Source organism: Phragmites australis, chromosome 3 (assembly GCF_958298935.1).
Source record: "Phragmites australis chromosome 3, lpPhrAust1.1, whole genome shotgun sequence".
Classification (NCBI taxonomy): Eukaryota; Viridiplantae; Streptophyta; class Magnoliopsida; order Poales; family Poaceae; genus Phragmites; species Phragmites australis.
The window spans coordinates 39,761,009-39,782,479 of NC_084923.1; the positions used below are offsets into that span (position 1 = coordinate 39,761,009).

Here is a 21,471-nt window from a genome sequence, read left to right on the forward strand (position 1 = left end):
ATCGATAACTTAATCGAATTAAGGAAGGCCAAGCTATAATAAAAAAATATTCAGTAGATATATGAGAGTTTATGTGGTTAAATAGGAATGCTATATTAGTTATAGAAAATTTAGACTCATATATTATAGTCGAATCATATCTGTAAGTCTTATTTGGTTTGAATTAGGAGTTTTAATTTTGTACGGTTGAGATCTACTACCCTTTAAATATGAAGAAAATCTACGATTTACCATTGAATAACTACTGATTCTACAATCCATCATCGAATAAATTCTGTTTACTTCTATACCATCTAATAAATATTTTATACCTCCGCTGCACTGTTCATGAACAGTATGAACAGTACCCGTGAATAAAAAAAATCACAAAAAATATGTCGATTTTTGTGCACGCTCTATAATTCATAATCAACCCGTTTTAACTGTATTCACTAAAAATACTGTATAGAATTCAAACTAAAATTCTTCAAAATGTACTACTTTTGTAACTTCTTGCAATTTTTAAGCCTCATAAAAATTTACAAAAAATCTGAGAAAATTTACTAATATTCCTCTAATGTGATGTAATAATTTCTAAAATTATCTCCCGCGGTGAAAAAATTAGTTCTTTGTAATGCACAGTATTACAAAAGTAGCTCATTTTAATAAATTTTAGTTTGAATTTTACACAGTATTTTTAGGTGAATACAGTTAAAATGGGTTGATTATGAATTATAGAGCGTGCACAAAAATTGACATATTTTTTTGACATTTTTTATTCTCGGGTACTGTTCATGAACAGTATAGCGGAGGGCAGTATCGGAAGCCGATGGCATATAAGGAACTGAAACATTTATTCGATGGTATAGAATTAAACAGAATTTATTCGATGACGGATTATAGAATCAGTAGTTATTCAATGACGAATCGTAGATTTTCTCTTAAATATGAGATGATCATAATTGATTAAAAAAAATAAACCAATCAATCAAACGTAATTTACAATACCTTTAGTCTCCTTTCCTAGCTCTGATAGTCATGTTTTTTTTCATCTATATTGATACCCATTTTTGGTCTCGATGATTAAGGATAAGTCGCTGGTCATCCGCACTCCGATGGGTCTCTTCCGAGCGTGGGTGATGGTGAAAGTCTAACGACGCATTGCCACAACCAGAGTATCCTGTGTGCGGCTCGCCTATATATTACACATGAGGTGCTCAGTATTTGGCGTGACATCTTTTCACATTAACAAAATCTTGAGAGAGATCGAAATGCATGGACAACCTTGCCAAAACGGCAGAAGGCGTCCTCAAACATGTGGTTGTCGGTCCAGAAATAATCGTACAAAATTAATTTAAGGTTAGATCTAATTTATAATGTGACATATGATAATTTACTTGTTTCATCTTATATAATTTTTTATTTTTATCATAAATTTATAATAATTTTTATCACATCACAGATCCCTTATTTTCTGTCGTCGGTCTGCCACACCAGGCCGCCTACGAGGACCCGTCCCTCCCACTTACCCGCCATCCATCGATCACCACCTCTCTCACGATCGGGTAGATTTCCGGTCAGTGGGCCGCAGCTCGCAGACCGCGTAGCGTGCGCGTCCGAGTGCCGGAAGCCCGCAACCAGCCCGGCTCACCCAACCGAATCGCCAGCTCCAGCAGTCCAGCCTCCAGAATTTTGTTTATTTTTATATTCTTATATTCTAATATTTACAAAAATATACAGCTATTTAAAATATTACACATCTAAGCTATCATCACCCGTTGGACAGAGGATATCAAGATATCACCCTTCCAACGGATGACAACTTTAAAATAATAAAAGTGTAGCCTATTCAACGGGCGATACCATTAAAAAAATAAAAACACTGTGCTTCATTGCTCTAAAAATTCAAAACAATATCGAAATTATCATGAAAAATTCTGAAAAAAAGTATGTTGCAGAGGATTATATAACCTATTTCTAAAAAAAATCAACTCGAACAATAACTTGTACAATAAGAAACAAAAAAGACAAATTTTATTGTACACAGTTTGTAGTTTTGTCTGAAATTTTTTGAGAACTAGATCATAGTATCCCCTACGCCATATATTTTTTTCAGAATTTTTTATAACTATTTCGATATTATTTTGAATTTTGAGAGCAATGGAATACAGTGCTTTTTGATTTTTTAAATATCTCGTTCGTTGAATAAGTGTTACCTTTATTTTTTTTAAGTTGTCATCCGTTGAAAGTATGACATCTTAGTGTCACCTATACAACAGACAACAATAGCCTAAGATATACAATATTTTGAAATGATTGTGTATTTTTGTAAATATAAAAATATAAAGATAAAGAAAATTCCCAGCCTCCGGACCTCTCGCCTCGCCGCTCCGCGCGCGCCGACCGGCCCGTGGGTTTCGTGCGAGCGCACGTCCGCGTTGCCGACGTCGGCTGCTACGAACCGGGCGCGCGCGCAGGCGACGGAGGACCGCGCAAATGCTGGTGACCGCACACGCGCATGGTACGTTCGCGCGCTCGACGGTCCGTGTTGTTCCGACGCACGCAAGTCACCGGTCGCCGCTCCGTCACGCGATATTCAGTTCAAAAAAGACGGCCAGGCCGGCCCGCAATAACACTTCGACCTAGTGCATCAATATCCGCACTCGCACACGGTCCATAACACACGAACTTGTAAGCTTAATCCTGGCAAATAATCTACGTACGTACGTGGCATGCTCAATCTCGCTAACAAATCAGACCTTATTGCCATTATTGACGGTCTCATCACTAGCATCCTTGGTGACACTGGCGCCGTTGCTGCTGCTCTCTCCCTGCCCATGGTCTGCTCCTCTGGCTCCGACCATGCCGACCTCCCTGAACCTGCCGTAGAGGTCGCCCCTGTAGAACTTCCTCGTCCTCCACACCAGCACCAGCGACACGAGAGCGCCGAGCAACGTGACGCCCGTGATGATCAGGAACGATTCCTTGTAGCACTGCACCCCGATGCACGTCAGGTCCTTGCCCCTGCGCCCGCCCTGACGCAGCGCCTCGCGGTCGTACATGCGCCCCGTGATGCGCACGTTCAGGATGTAGGAGCCTACGGGGCTCGCCACGGCGCCGAAGTTGTAAAGCGTGGAGTAGTACTTGAGCCCGAACACCTCCGAGATGATGGCGAACAGCAGCGGCCACTGCGCGCCGAAGCAGAACCCGAGGATCACCGACGCCGCGTAGAGGCCGTTGCTCACGCCGAAGGCGATGAGCGCGTGGCCGACGCACGACAGGAGGAGCACCACGGTGAGAACGAGAGGGCGGGGCACCTTGTACCGGGCCAGGACGTACTCGGAGGCGAAGCCGGCCACCACGCGGCCGGCGTAGTTCCAGATGCTCACGAGGGAGACGAACGTGGAGATGCTGCGCTGAGGGTAGCCCAGCGACTGGCCGATCTGGCCCATGTTGTCGATCGCCGTCAGCGTGCCGCCGATTCCGCAGATGGTGGCCACGAAGAGGACAAGCATGTCCACGCTGAACAGGGCCTGCAGGATGGTGTAGTCCTCCCCCCTCGTCGGCGGCCTGAACACGTCTTGGAAGCATGTCGGCGCCTTATCGGCGGCCACGGGTTCCGGTGGCTCGTGGGGCGCGGATGGATGCGTCGTCTTCTCGTTGACCGTGATCGTCACTATGGAGGTCGCGGTCGTTGGTGACGGTGGCTGCAGGTAGGTCTTGAGCTCTTTCTTGACGACGATGACGATCGGGAAGAAGATGAGGAGGAGGAGCACGGTGGCCGTGACGTAGTAAGCGGGCTTAGAGAAGCCGAGCACCTCCAGCTCGACGACGTTCATGACGAGGAGGTAGACGGCGAGGACGATGGAGGCGTAGAGGAAGTAGAAGAAGACCTTGCGCTCCCCTCTCGCCGGCCCGGCGGCGGCATTCCGCGGCATGATGCGGATGGTGGGGATGAAGAGCAGCGATATGGCGGCGGGGAGCCACGCCATGAGTAGCACCAGCTCCGCGCCGTCGTTGTCGGTGCCGTAGATTGCGCGGTAGAGCTGCGTGAAGATGGCGCCGCTGAGGCCGACGAAGCCTTTGAGCAGGCCGAGCACGACGCCGCGGTCCTCGGGGAAGTTCTTGACGGCGGTGACGAGCGCGCCGGTGTTGGCGAACGACTGCGAGTTGGCGCCGATGGCGATGTACAGGCACATGAGCCACACGGGCGGCCGCGCCGTGCGCCCAGAGACGGCTAGGTAGATCATGAGGTAGCCGACCAGGTTCATGCCTGCGCCGCACGCCAGCACCACCCACGGCGGGGTGACCTCGTTGATGAGCCCCGGCAGGATGCCGACGTTGGCACCGACGTCCTTGAAGAAGCTGAGCGTGTTGAGCGTCTGCTGGTCGTAGCCCAGCGACGTCTTGATCGCCTTGGAGTAGATGCCAAAGATGTACGTGCCGCCGGCCGCCGCCATGATCAGTATCGATGCGAAGAACATGAACCAACGCCCGCGCAGGACGTGCAGCGCGAACCGCATCGTGCCCGCGCCGCCGCCGGGGACTCCACCCGTGGCGCGGTTGCCGAACACCATCGCCGCTGGTCCTCGGGACGACTACGCACAAGAGGTCGCTGGAGCTAGCTACCGCTTGTGTGCTCCTGTACTTCCGGTGGCTACCTATATGTAGTGAGAGTGAGAAGTTGTGGAGTGTGAGAGCTTCCAATTCGCCACATGAGCCAAGTGTGGTTTAGGTGTGCGCGGCTAATAATCAACAGGAGATTTTAGGCATGCGTTTCCACTGCAATTCTCTCCCAACGGCGCGTGCATTTGGGATTTGGTTGAATAGAGCGATTGATTCAGCTGTTTTGCCATTCAGTTTACCTGTTAAGTCTCAAGTGGTTTTCTTTTTTATTATCAATCAAATTTGCGTCTGTTGGACCCTTCAGAAACATGTTTGTTTGATTTGTTTTGAAAGTTATCGATCTTTGTGTAAGATTTTTGAGTTTTCACTCGATAGATGTGTAGATAGTCATAATAATATCCTAAGATCGCACATCACAACTTGTGTTGTCGTTGAATTCCTATCCATGTATGTATGGACATCTTCAGATCTTGCCCCACATTGCCCAGCCAAGAGTTTCCTTATTACTGTGAGACCTTTACTTCTTTTGGCATAAGTCTAGATGCTAGAAGGAGATTTTATAGGACTCTTGACAGAAAGATTTTCGTAAAATCTTGATTCATACTGTATTTTCTCTGATCTAACAATTGGCACGTGCAGAAGAGAGAAATATGAGGATATATATCGTATTGAGAGAGGTCTTTTGAAGACCCGACTGTGCACGTACTTGCTGTGGCTACACGTACGAGAGGTTGTCGCCTATGAACTTCCGATTTGACTACACGCGTTTGGCCGTGCGAGTAAGAAGCGACACTTGTCAGGCCTTCCCTCCATAATTCTCTCTTGCTTGCACGTGCGCTTAAGTATACAGATTTGCTACACATTGCATTAGTCAAATAAAGAAAACGTCCAGTTGATCTGATTTCTCTTCTTTGGATCTGTGTCACGAATTTAATTTTTGTGCTCTGCATTATATTTTGAGCAGCCAATTCTAATTATACTTCTATACTTATATAAAATATATGAGTTATGATAGAATCGAATATCTCCATCGTTCATTCAAATTGATCAAACGGTCAATATACAAAATATTCTTTCCATTGCTCTTTTCAAAAATACATAATTTCATATTAATTATCTTACCTATCTAGATGTCTAATTTTTTCAAATACATTCTCTATATTTAATCTCTCATTATTTACCTTTTATATCTAGACGTTCAATATTTATCTTTCATATATTACTACATCTTAAATTGATTCCACAATGGTTGTTGCTAGTAGTTATTGAGGGCCTTGTTTTGTACCTCGTTTGACAGATAAATAAACCAATCGCCACCCGATTGGCTCTTATCCTCTAAGTTTTCCCTCCTCTCCATTTGTATAAATGGAATGCACCGTCTAATCCTCCTTTTTTTAGATAAAGACCGTCTAATCCTCTGCCTTCTCAAGTCTTCTCTTCCCTATTTCCTCATTGCACTCGATGCGGGTCCCGTTCACCTTCCTGGCTTTGCTTGCCACCCGCGCCGGCAAAGTGAAGATAGAATAGAAGATAGAACTCGAGATAATAGAATTCATTGTTTCTTCCATTGATTGGTGATGTATACATACGAGATAAAAGGTTATCGTTAGGTAGACATCTCTCCAATAGACACTAACAACTGTAATTGGCAGTTGTAGAATTGATCATCTATTTCCAGTTAAAGATGAACGGAGCCTGCTATCTCCATCTGCTTAATTGGGCGCCACACTACAGGAGACAACTTAGATGGCATCCACAACAGTACTTACGGCTCAATGTCCCAGCTTAATTGGAATTATTTTCAAGTGAATCAAACATTTGAGTTGAAAATGCATAAAGCCATTGTACTGCTCTTCGTATCGTTGATGATGACTAAACCTATGTTGCGTGCTGGCCCGTAAAACGGATCAATCAACTGGGTCAGGACACAGGCCGTCGTTTTCTGGAACGCTAGAATTGTAAAACGTTCTAGATAGGCTTATTCCAACTCAGTTCACCGACCGTTCCTAAACATACTAGAAGGGGTTGAAATTGCACAATGACTAGCATTTCACCACTTCTTTTCCCGGAAGAATGATGTGATTGTTCTTAGATGGTAGTAGTAATGTTGGTAACATCTCCTGGTATATATAGTGAGAGTGATACCAAAGAGTTCAATTTCCTGCCGGAATCGACAAACGTTCCCACGTTCCAAACTAATCTTTTGAGACTTGATGTTGCGATAAATTTCCTCAAACTCCACGGAACTGGTAATGATACTTAAAAGAATAACTAGAAGAAACTAGATAATTATCTTTTTTGAGAAGAAGAAATACATCCAATGCGAGCCTAGGAGAACTGTGACCTGTATGGTAGGGATGTATACCTATTACTTCGCACTATCTGAGCGACTGAGGCACCCTAAATTCCTACGTAGGAATGCGAGGCTCTTGACTAACGATGCAAAGGAAGGAGACAAATAAACCCGTGGCTAAGCAGAGCGCCGAAGACTCTGACCCAAAAAGGGAGCAGGCGTGCTGGTTTCTTTCACCTGCAATCACCTTCGTTTCGAAAAATCTTCGTACACTTCCCTTCGGCATTTAGCCGTGAACAGAATATATTCTGATGGAAGCACTACGAACAACTCACGCAACAACACCACGTCAGGAGCAGGAATTCTGAACGAGTTCTAGATGCACTCGTGCACAGCATTATTTGCGGCCGAGAATTTGATTCATGAATTGAACTTCTGGTACACAAGAATACATAGACTATTAGTTTGGTTTCTAGTGTAGATGGAGCGCGATAACGAGGAACTCACAATTGCATACAGGTGTCTAGCAATAATTCACTAGTTATAACTTATATATAGTCCAACCAGTAAGCAGAGAGTTCATACACCTACGTCACCAGTGGCGGAGCCAGGATTTAAACGTTGCATGTGCCTAGTGAAATTTTTTTAATCTAATATACAAGTATAAGATTTGATAAAAATGCAATATAATAATATTAAAAATTCTCAACATTGTAATTTCAACAAATAAATTTGAAATTTGCGAAAAGTACAACATAAATACTCTAAATATGAAATAAAGTCTTACATAGATTGATACATATAAGATTACAATATTTACTTAGAACTCTACTCTACGCTTTCTCATGGCTACGAAACTCTCGATTATGTCATCTCACTTATCTTATAGAAAATATCACGTTCAATAAATATAACTAAACAATCGTTCAATAAATCGTCACCCATATTATTTCTCACTTTATTTTTCACTAGACTCAATGCTGAAAATATTATTTCAAAACTTATCGTCGCCAGTTATAGGATCAATACCAATTTAAAAAGCAAGTACACCAAATTATAAAGAACATGCTTATTTGTTTCAACAAGCCTAATAGAGAGGTCCCTAAGATTGTTTAGGCATCTGAATCTATTATCTTTTCTCATATCATGAATAAAATTATCAAGTTAAATTTTAAGTCTTATCAAATCCATAGTTAATATGTCATTGGGATAAAACTTGACAAGTCTAAGTACCTTATGTGCATCATATGAAGCAAATAGATTGAACAGATTCAAGGCCGACATGCAAAGAAGCAACTCCATATTAACCTCATCAAACCGATTATCAAGCTCTTGCTGAATTTTATTAATGACACCAAGATATACCTCTCTTCTATAATGATCATCATTTATTTGTTCGGGGTAAAACCATAGGGATCTTTCATGAGGCACATACTTACCATCCAATGAAGAAATGTTGATGCTATATTTTACACAAAATGATGTAACATTTTCTTTAAAGAATTCTTCACACCCATGAGACCTCATTAGTTGCATTCTTTTTTTTTGGCCAAACTCACAAGTGATATTGCATTAACAATATCTTGGTCTCTCCTTTATAAAGACCGGCATAACTCACTTGTGTATCTAAGAATGATAAGTATCAAGTGAGCATTAAAAACAAACTCAAATAACTCAAGGACATCAATTATAGCATGTATGTTTGGCCAATAACCCTTTTGTGTGGGATCTTTTTCAAGAGTCATAAGTATTTCTCAAATTGTCAATACATATTAGTAATGTGAAAAATAGTTTTATAATGAGAGACCCATCGAGTGTCTCTAGGTCTAGCTAAGCCCATCTCTTGATTTAATCCACTCCAACTTTCTATTTCACACAATTTAAGTGACGTCTTTGGTTTTTGAGCTCTAACATCTTGAAACATGTCATGACACTTACAAGAAAAAATCCAACAATATTCAACAAGCGATAAAGTTAAGAAAAAAACCATACACAACAATCATTTCCCTTGGCAGCAACGACAAGAACTAATTATAGTTGATGTGCAAAACAATGAATGTAATAAGCAGAAGGAGACTCTTTCGTGATCAATGTTTTCAGCACATTAATCTCTCGTTTCATATTTTCAGTCCATAAATTTGAGTAAGAGTTAAGTGGTGACCAATAAGTAAAGATTGAATTGCTGCGTTAAGTAACAAAGAAGTGGTACCAGCTACATGAACTTCTCCAAGAAACCTTTCACATACCCTTCCAAGTTTACCAACATAACACAAGAAAAAACTAGCTATTCTTTATGTGCTACATCACTAGACTTATCAACTAAGATTGCATAATAATCATCACCAAGTTTCTCAATTATGTGTTTAGTAGTTTCCTCAACACAACAATGAATAATTTTCTTTTGTATGAGAGGGGAAGTCAAAATGCAATTTCTTAGAGTATTCTTCAGAACTAACTTATTAACTTATTCATTATTTTCTGCAAGCCATTTAAAAAGTTCAAGAAAGTTACCTCAATTGCTAGATTCTTCACTTTCATTATGTCCACGGCATACCAATCCTTGATACGAAAGAAACCTCAAATATCTAAATGAATAATTCAACCTAACCTTGTAAAGAAATAGATTCTCTTGTGACACATTCACAAGAACATTATCAATTGGATTACCTAGCACAAATGATTTATATTTCTCTTGAGCTATATTGTGAGCACTATCTATACGCCCCCACATGTTTATCTAGTGCATCACTTTTATTCCAATTTCTCTAACCATCCTTAACAAATTTACCACTTTTTTTGCCAAACAAGAAACAAACCATGCAAAATGTTGCTCCATTCTCAATACTATATTCAAACCAAGGGTATTTATGAAACTAAATAAGATTGAAGCAACGATCTTTACATATATTTTTCTGGTTTCATACTCATGAGCATAAGGTTGGCATGGACCTTTTAGAATATATCCTCTTCGAACCGCATCTTGATAATTGGCATGATAGCTTGCAATAGACATTGTCGGTGTATCAGGAACCGGGGGTCCCCAAATCCCGAGGCCAGGCCAGCAATCCGCCACATGGCGCCATCTCGCAGGTTCTCTCCTGTAGGATGAGAAAAGATCAAGTCCCGGAGAAGGTGCTCGGGGCCACAGTCGGTGGCCCCTGAGTACCCCAGTTCCCTGATGATCCACGGAATCCAAATACCGGGAAGAAAGTGCTCGGGGGGGGTGTACGGTCACCCCCGAGCACCCTAGTCCCCCGACGATCAGGAGAGCTAAGTGCCGGGAGAGAGTGCTCGGGGCTGCATGTGGCAGCCCCTGAGCACTCAGTTCCCCGAGGATCCGTACAAGAGTGCCCGGGAGAGAGTGCTCGGGGCTACATGTAGTAGCCCTCGAGCACTCGGTTCCTCGAGGGTCCGTACAAGAGTGCTCGGGAGAGAGTGCTCGGGGATATGAACAGTACCCCCGAGCACTCGGCACCCTGAGGACAAGAAAAGGCATTCTCGGGAGAGAGTGCTCAGGGATGTGAACAGTACCCCCGAGCACTCGGTATCCCGACGACCCAGAAAGACCCCCGAGGGGCCCACCGATGAGGTGTCAACCAGTCAAAGCCCCGAGGCCGCATTTAATGAGCGTGCGTGGCCTGTCACCTCCAACTGCTCCCGCCGTGCTCAGCGTCAGTTCCTGCCATGTCTTGGCAGAGAGGCGTGGGGTTATTAATTGCACGGGTCCCGTCCCGTGCCATCCGGCTTGTCTCGGGATAACGTCGTAAGGACCAAGGCGTTCCGTCTGCCGCGCTGCTGTGGCAGGGGAACAAGACAGGACGGGCACGCCAGCAGCAGCCGCGATCTGCACGCGCGGTGTTTCCCTCCCAAGGGGACCAGGGCGCTGGGCCCAGTAGGGCCACCGTTGCCATCGCCGGTGCACCATCTGACCCCCAGCCGGTGGTCGAAACTCCTGCCGCCAGGTCCGCATCTGGACAGCGCCGGGCGCCTCTCCGGCATAGGCTCGCCTTCGGCGAGGCCAGCCCTGGGAGCGCGCTGCTTACGCTCTCCTCAGGCATCCGCCTGTCCATGCGACGGCGGAAACCCCGGAGGGCCGCTGGCTCCAGGAAGTCGCTGCCCTAGTCGGCACTGCTCGTCACCAGGTGTTGGCCGAGAGTTCTCGCGCCACCACCCAGCGTGGCGCCGCCAGAACCGGCCCATCGTCGGGTAACGTTCGCACTGGTCGGGGGGCCTCCAGGCGGAGCACCGCCCCCCTGGCCGCGTCCGGATCCCAGGACCTCCGTTTGCGTCTCAACGAACGGAGGGGCCTCGAAGACGCGCGTGTCACTCTCGTGCGCCAGCGGGAGACCCGGCAGGAGGCTGAAGCTGAGGACCAGGCCTCCTCTTTGCCGGCCTATGATCGCTAGGGCTCCCCGGCTCGCCGGCGTTCACCGCCCAGGAACGCCACCTGCGCCACATGGTATGGCACCGGTTGCCATGCCTTCACTAGCGAGCTCCGCCGGGTCAAATGGCCCTCCAAGTTCCACCCCGAGCTGCCGGAGAAGTACGACGGGTCCATCGACCTTGTTGAGTTCCTCCAGATATACACTACGGCCGTCCAGGCGGCTGGTGGTAGCGAGAAGGTGATGGCTAATTATTTTTATATTGCCTTGAGGGGCTTTGCCCGTTCTTGGCTCATGAACTTACCCCCAGGATCTATTAGCTCCTGGGATGATCTCTGCCACCAGTTCGTGGCTAATTTTCAGGGCACGTTCATGCGCCCCGGCTTGGAGTACGACCTCCACGCCGTCAAGCAACAGGAGGGGGAGATGCTGCAGGGTTTTATTCAGCGTTTCAGCCAGGTCTGCAACACTATCCCGCGGATAACCCCCCACACTGTTATCTTTGCTTTCCTGCCGGGCATCCGCGATGAGCGGATGCTCGAGAAGCTAGGTACGCACGAGGTCGAGACCACTGCGGAACTTTTCGCGCTGGCCGACAAGTGCATCAAGGCGGCGGAGGCGCGGGCTTGGCACGCTCCGCTTCCCGAGCGCCCCACCACCGATCAACCAAGTTCTTCCCGCTCCGACAGGCGGGAAAAGAAAAAGAGAAGGAGGTGCGAGGCTGCTCCCGTCGAGCTGGCCCAGGGCCCCGCCCATAGGCCGACCCAAGAGCCCGACCGCCGGCATGAACGCAGGGCGGCCACCGACAGACGGCCTGCACCCGCGAGAGCCCCGGCCAGGGCCCCTCCTAGGGCTCCGGCCCTCGCCCGGGCTCCCGCTCCAGCAAGGGCCCCCGCTCCCGCGGGGCCCGAGCAAGGCAAATGGTGCCCAATCCACCAGACCAGATGGCATGACCTCACGGAGTGCCGTACGGTCAAGGGCCTCGTCGAGCAGCGCCAAAGGGAGCGCGACGAGTCCCGCGGGGGAGGCGACGCTGAGGCCGCCCCTGGCAACATAGAGCTCGGCTTTCAGGAGCCCGAGCACACCGTCGCCTTCATCGACGGAGGCGCCTATACGCCTTCCTCGCGGCGCAGCATCAAGACCATGCGACGCGAGGTATGCTCGGAAACCCCGAGGGAAGAGGCCACAAGGCCCCTGAGATGGTCGGACGCCCCGATCACGTTCAGTATAGCCGATCACCCTGCCAGTACTGCAGGCGTGGGGCGACTACCCTTGGTAGTGTCCCCCACCATCTGCAATGTAAGGGTCGGCAGGGTGCTGATCGACGGGGGCGCAGGCCTCAACCTCCTCTCCAAGGAGGCCTTCGAGAAGCTGCAAGTGCCCTCCAGGCGCTTAAAGCTATTGCTTCCGTTCTGCGGGGTGACACCCGGGCACTCCTTGCCCCTCGGGTAGGTTGAGCTGCCCGTGACTTTCGGGAGTCGGGATAACTTCCGCACGGAGAACGTCCTCTTCGACGTCGTGGAGCTCCCCCTCCCCTATAACGCCATCCTCGGGCGTCCGACGCTCGCTAAGTTCATGATAGCTGCGCACTATGCGTATCTCACGGTCAAGATGCCGGGCCCAGCAGGCCCCATCTCCGTGACCGCCGACTCTGGCGGTGCCGTCTCCTGCGCCGAGCAGTCATACCTGGCCTTGGTCTTAGCTCAGGCTGAGGTCGAAGGCTGTCCAGGGGGCCCGGGACCCTCTTCATCCAAACCTCGAGTCGCCGCCGACGCCTCCGTTCCTACAAAGGAGGTCGTGGTGGGCGAAGAAGCCTCCCAGGTCATCCGAATCGGTGGTGACCTGGACGGCAAATAGGAAAGCGCGCTTGTCACCTTCCTTCGGGCTAACGCCGACGTGTTTGCATGGCAACCGTCCGACATGCCCGGGATCCCTAGGGAGGTGATCGAGCACCACTTGGCTGTGCGTCCGGACGCACGCCCGGTGAAGCAGAAGGTCCGACGGCAAGCGCCTGAGCGCCAGGAATTCATCCGGGAGCAGGTCAGGAAGCTCCTTGACGCCGGATTTATCCGAGAAGTCCTCCACCCTGAGTTGCTGGCGAACCCAGTTATCGTCCCGAAGGCCAACGGCAAGCTCCGTATGTGCGTGGACTACACCGATCTAAACAAGACTTGCCTAAAAGATCCTTTTCCTTTGCCCCGCATAGATCAGATTGTAGATGCAACTGCGGAATGTGATCTTTTGTGTTTTTTTAGATGCAAACTCTGGTTATCAATAGATTCGCATGGCCATAGAGGATGAAGAAAAAACAGCTTTTACCACCCCGGTGGGGACTTATTGCTATATGTTGATGCCTTTTGGTTTGCGCAATGCTGGGTCTTCTTTCCAGCGTGCTATCCGCATCACCCTTTATTCGCAGGTTGGCCGCAATGTCGAGGCCTACATCGATGATCTCGTGGTCAAATCCTGAGACCGCGCCACCCTGCTCGAAGACCTTGCCGAGACTTTCAATAGTCTCCGCACTACCCGCCTGAAGCTCAACCCCGAGAAGTGTGTCTTTGGGGTACCTGCGAGCAAGCTCCTCGGTTTCTTGGTTTCCAGCCGAGGGATCGAGGCTAATCCAGAGAAGATCCGGGCCATCGAGCAGATGCGCCCCCCGGCTCGACTCAAGGAGGTTCAGCGTCTCGCTGGCTGCATGGCGGCCCTCGGGCGCTTCATCTCCAAACTTGGGGAGCGGGGGCTCCCCCTCTTCAAGCTTCTGAAGAAGTCCGGTCGTTTCGACTGGACGCTGGAGGCCGAGCAGGCTTTCCGCGATCTGAAGAAGTATCTCACCTCACCACCCGTGCTGGTGGCTCCGTCCGAAGGTGAGCCACTGCTACTCTACGTATCGGCCACTCCTCAGGTCGTAAGCATGGTGCTGGTGGTGGAGTGCGACGAGTGCACGGGGTCAGGTGCTAGGTCCCAGCTCCCGGCCACCCCCGAGTACTCCCCCGTCCTCGCGGCTCCTCTCGAGCAGGGGGTCGAGCCCGAGCACTCGGCTCCTCCCGACCAGGGAGTAGAGCCCGAGCACCCGGTCAGCCCTGACCACGTCGCCGAGCCTGGGGGCTGTAGCAGTCCCTCGGGCGAGGCCACCATCTGGGCCCACCGGGTACAGCGACCGGTGTACTTCGTCAGTGAAGTCCTCCGAGAGGCCAAAACAAGGTACCCCCAGGCTCAGAAGTTGCTCTACGCTGTGCTCATCGCTTCCCGGAAGCTGCGCCACTACTTCCAAGCGCACAAGGTCTCGGTGGTTACCACGTACCCACTGGGACCTATCCTCCGGAATCGAGAAGGCACTGGGCATGTAGTCAAATGGGCGGTGGAGCTGGCGGAGTTTGACCTGCACTTTGTCAGTCGCCAGGCGATCAAAAGCCAGGCACTCTGACTTCGTGGCAGAGTGGACACCCGTCCCTGAGGTCATCCCAGAAGAGATCTCTGCATATCCCGGGCACGATGCGCCCGGGTACTGGATCATGCACTTCGACGGTTCCCTCTCGCTGAAAGGCGTGGGGGCCGGAGTGGTTCTCACCTCCCCATCGGGTGAAGAACTCCGGTACGTCGTGCAGCTGCAGTTCCGCGCATCTAACAACATGGCGGAATATGAAGGTCTCATCGCTGGCCTCCGAGCCGCGGTGGGCCTCGGGATTCGTCGCCTCCTGGTCAAGGAAGACTCCCAGTTGGTGGTCAACCAGGTATCCAAAGAGTACCAGTGCACGGATCCTCAAATGGCGGCATACGTGGCGGCAGTCAGGAAGCTGGAGAAGCGCTTCGACGGCCTGGAGCTGCGGTACATCCCTCTCCGTGACAACGCTCTAGCCGACAACCTCTCCCGCCTGGCCTCCTCCCGTGCGCGCGTCCCTGCCAGAGTCTTTGATGAAAGACTCACACGACCTTCCGTCCTGCCTGCCAAACAGGGCGAAGGGGAAACCTCGAACTCAATTCAGGGGACCCCGGCGGCGCCCTCAGTGGGAAGCCCCGTTAGGGTGCCGCCGTCTAGCGAGTGCACTGCGCTTGCTGAATGTTCTCAAGACGCCTCGTGGATGGACGACATCCGAGGGTACTTGAAGGAAAAGTTCTTCCCCGGGGATGAGGCATCTGTCGAAAGAGTTGCTCGGCAGTTCAAACACTATGCTATAGTAGATGGGGATCTCTACCAACGTAGCGCAGACGATATTCTCCTGAAATGCATCTCCCGGGCAGAAGGCGGCGAGCTTCTCGCTGAGATCCACGAGGGCGAGTGCGGTGGCCATGCATCGTTCCGCACGCTAGTCGGGAAAGCCTTCCGGCAAGGTTTCTAATGGCCTACAGCTCTCCAGTATGCTTCTGAGCTGGTTCGGCACTGCAGAGCGTGCCAGTTCCATGCAAAGCAGATTCACCAGCCAGCTCAGGCTCTTCACACCATCCCCCTGTCATGGCCTTTCGCGGTCTGGGGGCTGGACATTCTGGGTCCATTCCCCCGAGCAATCGGGGGCTATGAGTACCTCTACATCGCCATTGACAAGTTCACCAAGTGGCCGGAGGCGGTCCCAGTCATCAAGGTGACCAAGAACACGGCGCTACAGTTCATCAGCGGCATCACCAGCCGCTTTGGTGTCCCGAACCGGATCATCACCGACAACGGCACTCAGTTCACAAGTGCCCTGTTCGGGGACTACTGCGAAGATCTCGGCATCAAGCTCTGCTTCGCCTCCGTCTCTCATCCTTGGAGCAACGGGCAGGTCGAGCGCGCCAACGCGGAGATACTGAAGGGGCTCAAAACCCGGACCTACGACGTGCTCGCAAAGCACGGAAAGGGGTGGGTCGACGAGCTGCCTACCGTGCTATGGGCCAACCGGACCACACCAAGCCGCGCTACCGGGGAGACTCCTTTCTTCCTCGTATACGGCGCTGAGGCGGTCCTCCCCTCCGAGCTCACTCTAGGCTCCCCTCGGGTGCATGCCTACTCTGAAGGCGAACAGGAGCAGCAGAGGCGCGACGACGTCGACTATTTGGAGGAGCGCCGGCGGCGTGCCGCCGTCCGGGCAGCCCGCTACCAACAAAGCCTGCGGCGCTACCATAGCGCCACATCCGGGTCCGGTCTCTCGAGGTGGGGGATCTAGTTCTCTGACGCGTCCAGTCACGCGAAGGAAGGAATAAGCTGTCCCCTATGTGGGAAGGCCCCTTCACCGTGATCGGTGTCCCGCGAGAAGGCTCCTTCCGGCTGGCTGCAGAAGATGGACAACCGCTCCCCAACCCATGGAACATCGAGCACCTGCGCAAGTTCTACCCGTAGATGGCCATGCTCGCGGCTCAGGTCAACCAGGCCGGGGGCTTCCCCCCCGACCAAGTTGACCGGGGGCTACCACTAACTGGGTAAGTCACCCAACCTTGTAAAAAATTGTCAATACAGTGTATGTATCAACGTGCAATCATATGTCAATTTCATTTTTCTGGACTCTATATGTTTAATCTGTCTGGTGAGATGCTCGATTGTGCGAGAAAAGTTCGCTCTCTCTTTTTCCCCGCTGATAAAAGAATCCCGATCGGTATGCGCGTGGGCAGTTGCCGCTAGGCTGTGGTGTTTGGTGTCGTGGCAGGCTCCCGGGCACTACCGAGTCCCTGGGGTTCTCGGGTAATCCTATCGCTCGAGCTGCTCGAGTAGTCCGGAGCCTAGGCCCTAGGGGCGGGCTGTCGGTGCTCGGTCTGGTCTGTCATACCCGGGCGCTACCGAACTATAGGACCTCTGGGTTATGCCTCTGTCTGCTCTTGTCCGCCAATCTGGGTATTCGAGAGGTCTCGGGTCGAAAACGAGAGCAGTCTATGACGAGTACCGCACTAACAGAGCGCACCAAGCAAAGAATTTCTCCATTTTTCTCAAGTCGCAGATCGACAATCAAAAGCAAAAGCAGCTCGACCGCGAGGGCCTCAGTGCCTAGGTCGCTGCTCGGCCCCAAGGGTCCTCGGGTGGTCCTACCGCTCAAGCGTGAGTGGTCAAGATCGCCTGACCCCGGGCTCCTCACGCGCCCCCTGGTGCTCGGGCCCCCTGGCCGTGGGAACCAAGTTCCCTGGCACCTCAAGCTCAGAGCGCATGCCCCTCCTGGATCGGTTGGCCGAAAGGCTGACAGCTGTCCGATGAGTGGTTAAATTCAGACGAATTTATATTCAATAATATTTTGTTCCCGAGTCGTCCTCGGGGGCCCTCATATTCTAATCTGCTCGGTGAGATGGTCTCCTCGCGCACAAAACCCTACCGCGTGTCCACTTTTTCCTAGAACGACAGAACGGTCCGTAGAAAGGTGTCCGATCGAAATCTTTCATGGTGGTCGTGGTGTTCGGTCCGCCTTTAGGGCCCTGAGCACTACCGAGTCCCTGGGCACCCTGGGTAATCCTATCGCTCGAGATGCTCGAGTAGTCCGGAGCCTAGGCCTCAGGGGCGGACTGTCGGTGCTCGGTCCGGTCCGTCCTAAGGCCGGGCACCACCAAACCATGGGGGCCCTTGGTCGCATTCCCGCCCGCACGTGTCTCCAGTCTGCTGACTGAGTGGTCGCAAGGTGGAAAAGTGTTCACCGGTCATGGCGTGCTCCGTGCTGGATCGATCTATCTCCCGAGCAAGGAAGTTCGCGCCTTTGTCTTTTGACTCAACCGTTGCGGACTCGCGAGGGCTCGGGGGCTGAACGCACCGAGAAGGACGGTCGGGGAGACTTTGTTCTCGGGGAAGGAAAGGTCGGGGTCGGTCCAACTGAGTACTCCTCTGGGCATCAAGTGAAAACAGCAGAAGCTACACTAAGCACTCAGAAGAATACTGGAGTTGCGACCCCAAAGAAAGGCTTCCATTATATTCACAAAAAAGGATAGCTATTCTGAGGGATCACTCCCATATTTACATCAAGGAAAAAGAAAAGAAGAAGAAAAAACTAATACAAAAGCCTAGTCGGAGTCGGAGTCGGAGCCTTCATTGTCGCTCCTCGGGACTGGGGGCGGCGGCACCTCCCGCTTGAAACCGGCCGCCACCGCGGCGGCGGTGCTCCGAACCGCCTCCCTGGCGGCCTCCTCCTCGGCTTCAACCACCCCTTCCTGAGCTGGCTCCAGCGGGAAGTTCAGGTCTCGGCTCCGGTAGCAAGCCAGAACATGTTCGGCCACTGCTTGGGCCAAGCCACGCCCCTCCCAGGCGGCGAGTTCCTGGACAGCCCAGGGCAGCGCCTCGAGGCGCTCGCAGACCTTCTGGAAGCCTTGGGCGTACCGGCCAGGGCCTCCCCCCTTCTTCTCCATGATAAGTTGCCCGAGTCCGACCACCATCACGGACCGCTCCATTCGCCGGAGGGTGTCCTCCAGCATCAGCTGTAGGTTGGCCCGTTCGACCGAGGCGGCCTCGAGCTCCTCCTTCGCGATCCGCAGCCGCTCCTCGAGCCCCTGGCCCCCGGTCGCACCAATAGAGCCTGCGCCGGGTGCATGGCCAGCGGCCAGCTTCACCTGCCCCGCCAGGACGGACAGGGCCTGCTCGTGGGCTGCCAACTCCGCCTCGGACTTGGCGATCCGCTCCTCCCTAGCAGTAGCGGCCACCGCCGCCTCTCGGCGGGCCAGCAGATCCTCCCGGGCGCCCAAGTCCGCCGCCATTATCTCGGTGTCGGTCTCCCGGATCACGACGTCCTCCTCCCGGCGTTGGAGCTCCCCCTCGATGTGCTGGAGTTCCTCCGCCCAGTACTGGAGCTCGGCGCGGGTCCGGTCGACTTCGCCTTTTTGGCGGGCTAGGTCGGCCTGGAAGGCCTCTGCTGCCCTCTCACGGTTCACCGCCGCCTCCTCCCGCTCCTGCACCTGCCTCTCCCTGGCAAGGGCCTCGGCAGCCTGCTGCCGCGATGCCCCGGCCAGGCGGGCGGCGTCGTCCCGCTCCCGCGCGACCTCCGCGCGGGTGTCCTCCAGAGCCTTCCGCTCCCGCGCGACCTCCGCGCGGGTCTCCTCCAAGGCCTTCCGGCCCTCCTCCATGGCGCGCTGCTCGTCCTCGTTGGCGGCGTGCACCGCGGCAAGGCGGGAGTCGAAAACACGCCAAGCCGCGGCGAGCTGCGCTCTTTCCGTGGCCAGAGCGGCGCGCTCCGCCTCTCGATGCGCCATCTCCTCTGCTACAGCCGCCTCCAGCCGCCCGATCACCTCCCGAGCGCTCCCAAGCACGACCGGGAGAGGTTCGGCGGGTTGGCTGGGCGGCGGCTGGGCGCTGGGTCCCCTGCGAGCCTCCCCCAGGGGGCTCGGGGTTCCCGAGAACTGCCACGCCGTCACCCGCCCCGCGCTCGGCGTGCTTGGGGTGGGTTCGGACGGCGCCGGACGCTCGGGCGGCGGCTGTGTCTCTGTCTCGGTCGCCGCGTCCGCCGGCTCCGGCACCGCCACCGGGCCAGTCGGCCCCGGCTCCGCCGCCACGTCCGTCGGTGCACCCGGCTCGGGCACGCTCGGCTCGGGGGCTGGCACTGGCCTCGGCGCCTCCGGCCACCCCTAGCTCTCGGCGGCGACCGTAGGCGGCCTGTAGGAGAAGAACGAGAGAAAAATCCAAAACTTAGTCCGGGCAAGGCACGCCCAAGAAAGAATGAAGGACGAAACTTACGTGGTTGTGGGTCTTCGGTACTGCCATCTTGCTACAAGAATTCTGAACTTCGGGCTCGATGGCGCTGGCCCGGAGTCCTCCCTCCTTCTCTTCCGCCGGGGGTTCTGCGGGGCCGCCGCATGGTCTCCGGGCGCCGGATCGGGCACAAGCAGACCAAAGTGCGGTTCCAGAACCGCAGATGCCGCCCCCACCGACGGCCCCGTGCTGGACGACTGGCCATCCCGGCTTCCCCCCTCGCCTGGCAAAGGCGACGGCGGGGACTCCGGCACAGGAATAAAGAGCCGGGGGTGCTTCCCCCGATCCTCCGGCGGCGCCCCCTCCTCCGGTGCGGCTGCTGCTGCCCGCAGCAGCCCTACTGTCGGCTGCGGCTCGCCGCTCGTGGCGCCCGGGCCACCAGTCTGTGCCGGACCACTTGCGGCCTCCTCGTCGGCCTCCTCATCCACCCCGGGAGGGTCGTCGCTGGCGGGAAGCTCACCGGCGTCACCACCAGGGCCCCCTGCTGGCCCTCGGGGACCAACAACTTCCGGATTTTCCCGGCCGCCTCTTCGTTTGACAGGCGAGACTCCGGCAGCACGCTGTCGGGAGTCCTATCGCGGCGGCTTCCTCCTGCTCTCGGGATTTCGTCGGGGCGAGAGATGATTTGGACGGTGAAGAAGGGAAGGAGCTCTGATCGCCTAAGGAGAGTCTAAGGGCTCAAGAGCTCAAAGAAAGCAGGGGCTGGATCACGAGATGGCGTAAAGAAGAGGGCGGTTCGCTCCCCTCCTCCTTTTATACCCCAGGGAATTCAAATGTCTCCTGCCATAGCACACTCGACGGGACGGTTTCCTCGATCGACGCAACCGTCAGGCGAGTCTCCCACAGGTCGTGCGGTGTCAGCGGTTGCCAGGCGTACTTTCCTCGATTTGCGCAGCTGCCGCGCGTGCCGCCTGCTCTGTCATCACGCACCGCCCGTCCCGTTGTCATACCCTTCGGGAGTTGTGTGGACGCGTGTCCATTCAGCTCCCCGTTGGGCCGTACCGAAGGCCCAGACCGAAGGGACCACCTTCTGAAAGCTCGCCACGTGGCGTCCGCGCCGGCTTCGGCCTCGTTCGTGACGGAGGGCCCATCCGCAGTATCTGGGCCATTGCCTGCCAATGGGCCCGGGGGCTACTGTCGGTGTATCAAGAACCGGGGATCCCCGAATCCGGAGGCCAGGCCAGCCATCCGCCACATGGCGCCATCCCGCGGGTTCTCTCCTGTAGGATGAGAAAAGATCAAGTCCCGGGAGAAGGTGCTCGGGGCCACAGTCGGTGGCCCCCGAGTACCCCAGTTCCCCGATGATCCACGAAATCCAAGTACCGGGAAGAAAGTGCTCGGGGGGGGGGGGGGGGGTGTACGGTCACCCCCGAGCACCCTAGTCCCCCGACGATCAGGAGAGCTAAGTGCCGGGAGAGAGTGCTCCGGGCTACGTGCGGCCGTCCCCGAGCACTCAGTTCCCGGAGGATCCATACAAGAGTGCTCAGGAGAGAGTGCTCGGGGCTACATGTAGTAGCCCCCGAGCACTCGGTTCCCCGAGGGTCCGTACAAGAGTGCTCGGGAGAGAGTGC

General features: G+C 53.1%; 1 protein-coding gene across 1 annotated transcript; it reads right to left on the reverse strand.

Annotated features, from left to right (window-relative positions):
• Positions 1–2,562: 2,562 nt before the first annotated feature.
• Positions 2,563–4,632, reverse strand: LOC133913039 (protein NUCLEAR FUSION DEFECTIVE 4-like). Its single transcript, XM_062356070.1, has one exon. The coding sequence runs from the start codon at positions 4,554–4,556 to the stop codon at positions 2,733–2,735; it is 1,824 nt and encodes a 607-aa protein (XP_062212054.1). The 5' UTR covers positions 4,557–4,632; the 3' UTR covers positions 2,563–2,732.
• Between the last annotated feature and the right edge of the window lie 16,839 nt (positions 4,633–21,471).

What these genes read in the sequence shown, in the direction of transcription:
- LOC133913039 (XM_062356070.1), bottom strand. Translation starts at nt 4,556, where the DNA reads ATGGTGTTCGGCAACCGCGCCACGGGTGGAGTCCCCGGCGGCGGCGCG.